Source organism: Mixophyes fleayi, chromosome 4, assembly GCF_038048845.1.
Source record: "Mixophyes fleayi isolate aMixFle1 chromosome 4, aMixFle1.hap1, whole genome shotgun sequence".
Taxonomy (NCBI): Eukaryota; Metazoa; Chordata; class Amphibia; order Anura; family Limnodynastidae; genus Mixophyes; species Mixophyes fleayi.
In genome coordinates, this window is record NC_134405.1 from 206,494,259 (window position 1) to 206,507,211 (window position 12,953).

General features: G+C 37.4%; 1 protein-coding gene across 4 annotated transcripts in view; it reads right to left on the reverse strand.

Annotated features, from left to right (window-relative positions):
• Positions 1-12,953, reverse strand: part of CPLX2 (complexin 2) — a 93,089-nt gene that overhangs the window by 10,343 nt on the left and 69,793 nt on the right. For all 4 annotated transcript variants that reach the window (XM_075209202.1, XM_075209204.1, XM_075209203.1 and 1 more), the window contains exon 3: positions 10,178-10,353. In XM_075209202.1, the coding sequence (XP_075065303.1) occupies positions 10,178-10,353 (176 nt within the window). The remainder of the gene's footprint in view (positions 1-10,177; positions 10,354-12,953) is intronic.

Genomic DNA, 12,953 nt, shown 5'->3' on the forward strand with positions numbered 1-12,953 from the left:
GCTATTGCAAGGCAGGAACAATATCAGACACTAATAATAAAACTGCCATTGGCGGCTGATATTTCTATGCAGTTACCAATGGTGTGGTACAAGTGGAATGAGGAGAGATATTGAGAGGTGGAGACATATAACATGAACTAGTCATTGTAGAAATCTTACAGTCAGCTGCTGGCAACCATGACTGTCCTTCAACAGTTATCTTAATTGAATACCTCCCTCTTCTGGTTCAAGAGAATGCTGTTGCTTTTGTGCTGCATAGGCACTCTTGTGGTTATCCGCCAGCTTGGAGTAGCTGTGTGTAGCTTGATGTTTGTGTTTAGCAGCATGCCTGCTGCTGTAAACAGAACTAGGGCACATGTTCCCATGTTCGACCACAACTGCGGCCACTAAGGAGGCAGTGGAGATCACCAAAGGAGAAACAGAGATGGCGACAGCAATGACAGTCTATATAACTAGGTAGTCTGTACTCAATAGATCTTGTGATGAGTAATGACAGCATTACCATGCCGTTACAAATTTTCACTGTTTTTTATTTGTGAGAATGCGCTTATGTGGGAGGTAGGGTACAGAGCTGGACTAAAGTGCTGCCATCACAAACTGCTTTCGATATGCCATATTTAGGGTAAGAGGTAGAAAAAGCTTTAATTAAGAGATGTTTCAAAGAGCATTTAAAGACTTTAAGACTGGGGGAGAGGTAAGGAATTCCATAAGTGGTTAGCAGCATCGGAGAAGTCTAATAGGCTGGACTCAGAGGTGGTTATTAGAGATGAAGCAAGATGACCGTTAGAGGAGGATCTAACGGGCATGAGAAGGAGAGTATTTCAAGGTTTGAGATGTATGACAGTGCGGTGTTGTTGAGGGCTTTATAGAAGAAGGTAAGAATTTACTTGGATTATGGGGAACATAAAGATAACTAAAAAAGATGTAAGACTTTGAAGTACAAACCAGAGAAGATGTCAAGAAACCAAAAAAAGACAGAAGAGCAAAGATTTTAAAGACCAAGAACCATATGATTTGCAGGACTTCATGATCTCACATCAGGGCATAACTGTCAATTCTTGGTGTTCCTGAAATGTTAAAATTAGAGTACATAGGCAAAAGACTGGCTACATGTATTATTAATGTCGCCAGTTGTGGGTGGGCAAATTATGTTTTATGCCAGGCAATACATTATGTTGTCTGATGTAACAGTTTGCACAGTAGCAAATATAGGATTAAGTCAAAATATATTCTTAAATGATATCCTGAAATATTCACCAATATGGATAAAACAATAGAAAACTGAAATATCTATAACAATGATAGCATTCATAAATGAAATATTATCATAAAGAGTATTAAGTATTATAATATTAATATAAGAGTATATAAGTATTTTACAATTTGAAAGTGCAGAAGTCCAACATTTATTCCAGCAAACCTACATTTTTAATGATTCATTTATTCATATACTAACTTACAGTAATAAATAGAACATTTTTTAATATATTATTATAAGTTGATCTGTATTATTTATATTTACTGTGACTATTATTATTCAATATTTTAGGTTCATTACATTTTGACACCAGTAACGTGGGCTTTATTTTCTTCATTATTTCCATTCATAATAGCAGTTCCCTACAAAACAATGGAAGGATAGGCCTAGTTTACAAAAAAAAATGTGATACAAAGCTGATCGAGTGTTGGAACTAAACACTACATAATTGCTCTTACCCAGTCACAAGGTTGTTGATCAAATACAGAGATCATAAAGTGAATAAAATAGAAGAGGACATTTAGAGAGTTTAAAAAAATCTTTAGACCAACATAAATATCACTCACTTTACAAAGGAAGGAACGCTATCATTAACAGGAGAGTGGAAGAGTATGAGAAGGATCTAATCAATGTCAAAAATACAATATATTCTAGAGTTAAGATGAATTACCAGAAAGGTCTGGTTAGAACTTGCAATAAAAGTGATAAATCTGAGAATAACTCAGGAGCAGTAAGAAACATACCAATGACAAACTATTGTTAACATCAATTTGCTTTGACTTATATTCCTGCAATCACTACTAAGGTAGGTCAACATCTAAAAATCCTATAATGAAAGATATAAATGAGAGGTTGGTCTATAGACATTGGGCCATCACATAAAATAAGTATAAATAACAAAATGTTACATTTAATTTACTTTCTTTATATTTAATCGTATAACAATTGTTAAGTGCGTATTGTCGCTAACCAATAACGATTGTCGAACCTCGATTTGTGTTTCAAACGCACAAAGATTTATTCGCAAAAAGTAGTATAATATATTCAAGCGAAGTGATAATAAGTACAGCCGTTACTTATCGCAGGCGCTCTGGATCCTGTGTACAGTCATTCAATCCTGAAGTCTGGGGACGAGATGTCTGAACACTAGATGAGAAGCTGCTGCTTATATGCACACAGAAATACAGTAATACAATGGAGATGGTATAGCTTGCTTCTATTGGTCCAGGTTTCAGGAAGGTCCAAGGAGTTGTCATCATTGGCTAGTTCATACTAAAGAATCCAAAGGAGGGGGTCATTTCTCCAGGGGGTATGCTCTGCTCTTCCCGCCAAGATTCCTTAGTCTTAAGTAGTCCATAATTCCCTATCATTCATAACTTGCGTATGCACGCTGCGATTCCTTCGCAGAGTGCATACGCAATTCCTTCGCAGAGTGAACCAAACAGTGGCAAATGTTAAGAGGTTTATTATGATACCACACAGGATATGATTCCTTCAACCTGTTTCATATATTTCACTAATATGCATATAACTTTAATATAAAACATAAATACTACTATATTTCAACATAACTGACTATGTGTTGCAACTATTTTACAAGTATGCGTGTTTGTGCGAATGTATGGTAAAAGACCAAATACTGTTGCTGCCACGTGTAGTAGCTGCGTACGCCCTTCCACGCCGTAGCGTGCCCTTGTACGCTGTAGCGTACCGTACGCATCTTTTCAGACAAAGACAACCAAGTTTGCTCGATTTTAATTTAAATTACTTTATCCAATTTGCTGACTCACGACACAGTGCACAAATTGAAGGCATGAAATTTATTTCATATGGTGGTACGTTTGACATCATCATCATCATTTATTTATATATTTATATTTTGTAGCCCCGCAATCTTCCTATGCCAGTTTGACAGTAGCCTCACATCACTACTATATTTTGGCATATGTCTCCTGCTTTTCCTATACATGTGCAAACAGAAGTTGGGCTGAAGTAATTTTGTACTGCTGCTAACATTCTAATGCTCTGGTTGGCCATAAGTTTTTTATTGCTTAAGTCTTTTGCAATCCATACAAAATGGCAGAAATAAAATGTATATAAGCAAAACTGTAAATAAAAATACTACTGCATGACTTGACACCAAAAACATTTACTTTCTTTATGTTTTGTTAAGTTTGTTTTTCCTTGTGTTTTGTAAAGTTAGGGGTACATATCTGGATAATATCGGTTGGTGTGACATGGGGATAATAACAGTAAGAACCATTCTTACTACCCTCTATTCATTATACAAAAATAATTTAAAGTGAAAATCATGCAACTCTATCAGTACATATGTCATTCATTCCAATATTTTTATAAACGCCCTTTTTTATAGGGAAGTGGATTTCAGGTCCAAAAAAGTGTTGTTTTTAGAGGTGCAAACTTCTGCATCTTCAGATGGGAGGATTTGGGTGAACTGGGGGAGGTTCTTGCTGAAAGTGGATGTTTGTAATTTCATTTTGTGGGATGAGATTATTCAACTAAAAGTAAAAGGGATCAGAAGGAGAAGTTAAAGGGGCATTCTCTGTTTAGCGAGGGGTACAGACAGGGGCAGGCTGGGCTGGGTGTCAGGGGAGCATCTGCCCCCCGGGCCAGTAGCATAGTAGGCTACATTGGGCTGGGTCACTGGGCCATCTGCATTTTTCCCCATTAAAATAGGCTGCTGAGTCGAATCTTGCCCCCCGGGCTAAAATTTGCCAGCCCTCCCCTGGGTACAGAGCTTTTTTCTGCAATCAAAAGGGTTTGAATTTTACTTAGTTATCCTTAAAGATGGTATAAGTCAGGATTCTGATATACTTTCAGCGTCATACTTTTTGCTCTCAGACACACTTTAAACTTGAAAGTGAACTTCTACCAATGTAATAAAACCATTTGAACACACACTCCCTGTGTCTCTTCATTGTCATGACTAATTTAAGACATAAATGAGGTTAAACTGTGTAGTATTTTGGGAGAAATAAATTAAAAAGTTAAAGTTTCTGGTAGTAAGTTGAACTTAAAGTCTTTACTCCTTTTAGAATGTGCATTTCCAGTCAGTCCCTCGATTCTGCTAAAATAGCTAGAAGTTTCTAAGTTACTAGGTGGGTGCATTTCTGCAAATAGAACGTCTCTCTGTGCCCTGTGTTTTGCACTTTCAGAAATTACCTTTTATGTGTGTGAAAGCAATTTACCTATAAAGTGCTATTTCAATTAACTTCCCTGTCGCTGGCTTGTCAATGTGTAATGCAGTTTTCAAATGATCTACATTGACGTTTTTTAACCCTAAAAAAGCATAAACTATGCATTTTTTTTGTATTCATAGACACACTTATGAACAGCAGACTTCTGGATGAAATTGTTTACAAGAAACATAATACTATATAGCAAAGCAGTAATCACATAGTGGTATACAGGGTGGGTCGTCATATAATTTTAGGAGTCAATAAGGAATATATTTGTACAGATCTATGCAGCAGATCATGAACAAGGATTATTTTAAAAGTGGGAAAGGGAGTATGGTCAGTTCTAAGTTATCGTATAAATGAATTGCTTCTCTTTCAATTAACTACTATAGAGTAAACCATATATTTTAATATGGTAATAAATTGTAAGCAGGGTATATTGTTGTTGCTGTCTCTAGATTCTACATATTTTAGTGTTACAAAAGTTAGTTCTCATGGTAACCAAATGGTCCACTCTTTTTTTATGTGCAATGTACAATCTCTAAAGAAATATAAATATACAGAAGTCACAAAGGGCTATAGAATAGCAAGCAATGTTGCATCCATCTAACACCCAAGAGAAAGAGTTAATAAAACTCAATCATGAATGGCTGCTATTAGATGTTCTATGTAACCTTGCAGAATGAATTTATCCTAAGAAATTGTTAACACTATAAAAGAGGGAATATCATTATATATATATATATATATATATATATATATATATATATATATATAGATAGATAGATAGATAGATATATATAGTGCCACTAATTTTTCAGAGCCGTACAGAGACTTACTCACGTCATTCCCTGACGCATTGGAGCTCACACACACTGAGAGAGACTAAGGTCAATTTAATAGCAGCCAATAACCTTACTAGTATGTTTTTGGAGTGTGGGAGGAAACCCACACAAGCACAGGGAGAACATACAAACTCCACACAGATAATTGTCAGGAATCAACCCCAGTGCTAACAGAAGGCAGACGTGCTAACCACTAAGCCACCGTGCTTGGACACAGATCTTAATTATGAAGCAACATTGCCAACAGTATATATTTTCTCCAAAATGTGGCAGTTGACACAAATCATTGCATATACTCTCAAATAATTTTGTTCATTGGATGAAAAACATATGGAGTTAGGACCAAAATCAAGTTTCTACCACAAAGTCAGTATAGTAGAACAAACTCGATACCAAAAAAAATTAACAAAACACATTTGTGTATCAACAAAATTGCTTTTGTACCTACAAAATCCATTTTGTCAATCCAATGCCAAAAAAGGTACTTTGAGTTTATGACACAAAATCAATTTTGAAGCCACAAAGTCAGTTGTGTAAAACACATATCTTACATATTTTTGTCTTATTTCGAAAGGTGAGTCATATGAAATACACAGGCTGAATAGCTTAAGATGCAGTATATATAGTGTTTACCAGGTCAGCCATGCAAATCTCGATACATATTAATAACACATGGTGCATGGCTGCACTGCAACAAGTTCAATGCAGGCTACATGCATGTAGTATTTACTTTGTAAACATGTAGCATGTGTGCAAGCTAATTGCAGTGCAACTAGCTCTGGGGTGCAGAGTCAAGTGCTATTTTGAGGTGAAATGCACCTCAATATCCACAGAAAGTGTACAGGATAGGTTTAGAAAGCAAGATTGCAGTGTTTTCACAGGAGCAGACATTTGCACCTGTCAATGGAGGGAGTGGGACAGAGTGAGGGTTTCCTTGTAAAGTATGGGGTAGGCAAAGTTTTGCAGAGGGGTGCAAAATTAAATTTACATTTGCGATGCAAGTTTATTAAAAAAAAGGTAAAGGAATGGAAAGGGTTTGTTTTCAGGGGCTTTCTTGCAGTACAGACTTGACATGATTTTTGCACCAGATAAAGTAAGGTAGAGATCTGGGGGTATATTTACTGCAGGTTTGAAAAAGTGGAGATGTTGCCTATAGCAACCAATCAGATTCTAGTTATCATTTATTTAGTACATTTTACAAAATGACAGCTAGAATCTGATTGGTTGCTATAGACAACACCTCCAGTTTTTAAAACATGCAGTTTAGTAAATATACCCCCAAGTCTCATCCCATACTTTAAATGTGCTGACTCTTGTGCCTTACGGTTGCAGTGGAAAAGCACATGTCTAGGTACACTTAGACCAATGATAAACAAAGCTTCAGAGACAGAAAAGTGCCACATATAATAAAGACAGACCCAATGTCCATAACTCTCATGGATAATTTAAGCCATAAATGAAGAAAACTGAACAGTATTTTAATAAAATAAAAAATAAAAAAAATATGTTTTATGAAAGAGGTGGTTCTAAAGTGTTAAAAAGTTGTACTTTTAATGTGATGTTTACACCTTTGCACAGTACGCCTTTTCAGATTTTCTGTGAACCAAAACACACTTAGTTTGTGGAGGTGTCTCAGAGTGGAGAGTAGGCTTGCACCCTAATATGCGCTGGCTGGACCATCTAAATGCACTGCAGTGTTCCCAAGGTTTATAAATATGATTCTATATATTTCATATTGACAGGAAATCACTTTCACACCTTTATCCTCAGTTGCGAATGCCTTGCTGTACTTTGGACTCACTTGAATCTATTATTTATTACATTATATTTTCTATATTTTTTGTATCTATAATAGCTGCCAGTTGAATTAATTTATCCAAATTACTATCAATTTTGAATATAGAGAGTGTAAAATACATCAGGGTAATACATTGGATTTTCATGATAAAAGTTTTTCTTACTATACAAGCATTATTTTGTAGCACAAATTTAATTTTGTGGGTCAATATTATTTCAACAACCCCAGATCAATTTTACAACAAACAAAATTGATTATGAAGCACAAAAATAATTTGTAACTCAAAACTATTTCTATTTCACAAATTGATTCTGTGGCACATTTATTTTTTTTAACACATATCCAGATTTAGTGACAAAAATATATTTTGTAAAATGCAAAATTGATTTTGTGATTCACAATCTATTTTGTAGCTCACAAAATTGATTTAGTGTTCAAAAGAGTAATGTTTCTTTTCAAAAACTAATTTATAATGGGTAATATATTATGTGGCAAAATAGCAACCTTGACCTGACAAAATTTCACATTTTATGAATTGTGGATTTAAATATACTTTTTAATTCTTACACTATACATTTTAACTTGATGTTGAATTTTAGAACAGATAGAGCTTTCTGTTGGCTGTATATTATAAAAAACATTATATTATTTTATGAACATTATATAGGATCACAATATCTAAAATATTATACAAAATATTTTTTCACTGATTATTCACAATTACAAAGCTCCCTATATATTCACCATTAAAATATAATTAACTAGTTATCTCTTGAATAACGAATATGAGTCATTTACACAAGGTTTAAACCAGTTATAAAGCACAAGATCTTAGATGTATATTTTAATTCTATATTTTCCGACTTATGGTGTACCACCACAGCACACAATGTCATAGAAAGAGCAGGAATTTGGGAAATTTGTGGGACTGGCATAGTTTAAGTGACTATCGCTTTTTGTGGTATTTACACATTTTCATGATGGAGTGACATGGTCTAGGTATGAAAGTCAGGAGTTTGGGAGGAAAGGAAATTGTTTTTGATGGTTATTTCTTAAAACATTTTGTAATTTTTTTAACATTTTTATTTTATAACAGTTCCTTTTTACACTTTTGGGAGACTCAATGCTAAGGAGGGGGGGGGAGGGGCACTATAGATCTACCCTGCACACTATCTCTATTAGATCCAGTTTATTTGGGTCTAATAGCAGTGCATATAATGCTATTAGATCTAGGTAACACTGATCTGCAGGAGGGTGGGTTCGCTCAAAAATTACCTAGGCAAATTGTTGCAACCAAACCATGGTTTATCTGACAGAAGGCAAAACAGGCAAATTCTAATTCCTTAGAAGCACAGTGCAGGCACGTGACGGAAGCGCTGTTCTTAGTCATCACACATGTTACAATCACAGACCCCAAAAACACAGTTTATATAACACAGATCATTCTCACGGTCATAAAGCTAATGGGGAGTATATTAGGGCGGTAACTTACTGGTGATTGGTAGTAATATGACCAGCTAACCCCGGAGAGTCCTCCCCCCTGTTTACTGGTGACCATTGGTTCCGTGGGGAGAGGATGCCTAGGAGTCTGGGCCAGAGTACTATCAAACAATGTCGTTGTTGACTATAGGAAAAAAGTGGATAATATAAAGTTTCTTTACTCTCCTTGTTTAGCTCAAACCCCTAATCCTGTCTTATCTTTGATTAACTGTTCCACCTGGCGATATTTAAGAATAAACCCTTCTAACACACAATCAATAAACTAAAATACGCAGGAAATATATTCGCTTATTTTAGGACACGCATGTGAACAAAAAGTACAATAAACTAACACAGCCCGATGAGAACAGTTCAGTAGGCAGAACGAGGCAATGAAACGCAAATGTTCTTATATCTTATATACCCAAGTCCAAGTTTACAGCGTGGGTTTTCACAACTGGGTCTACTACTTTTAGTGACAGGGAGATCTGATCTTGACCTCCACTAAACTGCTATCATGATAACAACCACACAGGGTATTCCAGGTGAGATAATCATGATGCCACCAGATTACTCTGCATGTTTTGCTACTGAATGAAGAAGTACTGTACAGTTTTGACTATATTATATGAAGTCAGAGCTGTCTATTTACATTATTTAATTGACATTTCCATTTGGCATTCTACAGAAAAGAAGATTCACATTAGATTTTAAAGGGGAAACAACAGATGTATTTATTTTAATTTGTACTTGTATTTTTTATTTGTATTTCAATGTAATTACATTTTATGTGGAACAAGCGACTGTCTCATTTATTAATAACTTCCAAGATACTATTCACATATGTGTATATGACACTTCATTATATTATTAGATTGTTCAAAAAGTGGGTAATGTGATTTTTGCATTTACTACTAACAAACACTTTTAAGCCACATCTCTATGCTATCTCTACACGTTAGCTTATGCTAGTGATTTACAACTAGACGCAAGTCTATATGCGTGTGACTGAACATATGCATGTAAATGCGCTTTTTCTTGAATGTTTCTTTTCCTGCTTATATGCAGGTGCAAATACTGCAAACTCAACATGAGCCCTAAAGTGTGTAAGTGTGAAAGTTGTTCTGGCCCTGAAATTAGTGCCATTAGAGGAACCAGGGCTATAACTAGAGCTGTGCGATATTGGTGACCAGACAGAGCGCAACGCTGAAGGGAGGCGCACTTTATGAATATTTTAGGTTCATTTGGTTTAAAGTTAGAGCTAAGAAGCGACATTTTTGTTTCTCGTCCCAGGCGCCTACATTTTAAGTTACGGCTCTGCGAGGAACGATAGGAAGGACCCCTACCTCACTAGATGGAGTAGAACAACTCACAGGCTATATCCAAATTTAGTAGAGAATGGAAGTGATTTGGACTACAACTAATCATGGCATTAACAAAAATAATCAATATCTTTGGACTCACTAAATATACTGCCGTATTCTGAATGTGACCCTAGTCAATCCAAATATTATGAATGTAGTTATTTACTCATTAGACTATTATAATAATGTGTCCTATGAATCCTACTGTAAAAACTAAAGCAAGAATAGAGCACCTTGTCTCTTATTTGTTGCCGGACTTTCTCTCTTTCTGCTTCCATTCTGGCATGTTTGGCCTTCCTCTCCTCCTCTTGTTGATGTAGAGCTTCCTGTCTCTCTTCTTCCTTCTTTTGGGCATCTGGATCTTTTTCCTCTTCACCACCCAACATCTTTCCCATATCCTTTGTTGCCCCTGGGTATAATGTGGAATACAACATTACTGCAATATATTAATAACTAAAATCATAGTTACATTTAGCTCAAGTCTGTATCTTTCTCTGTTAGCCAAAAAGTTAGAGCTTTAGTGTTGCTCACATCCTAAAATCCTTGGTACAGGAGAAACCAGATCTGAATCAAGAAGCAGATTATCATCTGTATTGGCAAAGAGATGCATTTTAAATTTCAGTACATTATTTTGAATTACTTCGTTTTATAGTGTGTACACCATTTTCTCACTCTCTTGCCCCAAGCCATAACTAGGGCTGTGTGAGAGGGACAACTGCCCAGGGTGAAAAGTTGAATTAGATGGCAGGATAATGAATATTTTGGGATAAAAGCTGATTGATAGGGGTTGTCGGCTTTTCGTCTTGCACCAGGTGCTTGAATTTCTAGTTACAGCTCTGCTCTTGCCTCATCTACTGTCGGTTGACACCATCGAACCACAACCCAATTCTCAGACAAGCTTACACCACTGCCACAATATTAGGGAAGTGTATTACATATTGTAAAATGCAAGTTTCTCAATAAATGTATAGGTAGTAAGGGAGGCTTCCAAGAGAGGGATTAGATAGAAATACACTTCAGGTTCCAGCGGGTTCTCCAAGTTCCAGAATGCCCTGGAAGCTGATGCTTGTAGTACTACAAATGCCAGCATGCCCAAACACTCAACCTCAGCCTGGTACCTGTAGTACACCAGGGAAAAAATGTTCTTTATCATTTGCTTAATTATTGTTACGTCACACCCACCACCCCAGAGTTGTGTGCAGAGGCCTAGTGCTTTTCAGGATTGGGCTGATTAAGCCTATGGGGGGGGGCAAAATTTTCTCACAGACGTGATCTCTCTAGGGAATCCAGCCCCAAGCTGACCAGCCTGGGGCTAGTTTGGCATTCTGTCAGGGAGACCCACAATGCGGGTTTCCCTGCTATAGTGCCACTAGCCCATCTTGGCAAAGTTTAGTACTGATATTTGTAAGTTTATAAGGACCACATGCATTTTGTCACCCAAATTTTTCAAGTACCAGCTTAGGCTGGCAGCACTAGGGCTGGTTAAGATTTGAAGTGGGGGCCACGCTGCTTTTTAAATTATTATTTATTTAATTATCAGCCTTACGGAGCCACCCCCAGTGCAGTGAATAAAGTAGATGATATCAATGAGGGGGCGGGACATTTAAACGGATTCCAATACAAGTGTATTGCATGTAAATGGTCAGTCACTGTTAATTATTTATGTTAAATTTGTGGCTCAACGTGATTTAACCCTTGCATGTGACAGAAAAGATTGTGGGCATTTGGGATGGTATGTGACAGGAAAGCTGGTGAGTACATCAGGTGGCATGCAGCGGGCTGGTCCTGGGGGCAGGGGGGCAGCGCCCCCCCCGGGCCGCTCGGTCAGACTGCTACTCGGGCCGGGGGGGTAGGCCGCCCGGCCGCCCCCCGGAGGCAAAATACAGCACTTCCCCCGTGGCCGCATCTGATGACATCAGATGCGGCCGCGTCAGCACACAGGCGGCCGTATCACATGACAGGGGATGCGGCCGCGTCATCAATGACGCGGCCGCATCCCTTTTCATGGGATGCGGCCGCCTGTGTGCCCCCCGGGCTTCCCTCTCCCAGCCCACGCCTGGTGGCATGTGAGAAAAAACTGGCAAGTACATGTGGTGGCAAGTGAGAGAAAAGCTGGTGGGCATATGGGTTAATATGTGGTAGAAAAATGTATGTGCATATGGGGTGACATGAGAGAAAAGCTGGATTGACATGGAGGGCAGGCAGGGAATGTGAGAGAAAAGACAGTGTGTGTGGGTGGGGTAGTTGCATGTGATTGAGAACCTGCTGGGTAAGAGGGAATGTGTGAGAGAAAGACATTGAGCGTGAGTCATTAAGGAGAGCAAAGCATAAAAAAAGGAGTCATTTTGCACCTGGGCAACACCATGTTGCATTGGATGGGGGGGGGGGGTTAATCTAGGGACAGATTTATAGTTGGGATTGGACATGTCCTAATGTCCTAGACCAACTTTAAATTTCAGTGTAAAAGTAAAGCTATCAAGTACTTGTGTGCTAGATGAAAAAAACAGCCAGTATTTAACTAATGTGTAAAATAATAAAATAATTTGCACTCCTTGCATTGTAACATGGTTTGTCCAGGAGAACATTTACTCCTTTTTTTGCCTTACTTTCCTTAATGACTCAGGCCCATTAACTTGAAATGGAGAAAATAGTGAAAACTAGATGGGCTAAGTGGTTCTTATCTGCCGTCAAATTCCAGGCTTCAGAATTTGATCACTTAAATATTTTAACTTTACAAACAGCTATGAAATTATATAGACAAAAACCTTGCGGTTTAACATGTCCATTTAAGGCTTGTTACACTTGCACACCATCTAAAATGTAAGAAAACTATTGAATCTCTTCCACTCTAACTCCATAAAGCAATGAAATTAAATTGTGATGGTGAAGGGGGAAGCCTTAATGGACGTGTTCTTTGTGCATCCTGTGGTTGGCAGCAGATTCAGCACTATCATGTAGTGAGATTGCTGTCAGCCACAAAATGGTGGAGCTGCTAATTCACAGATTTAT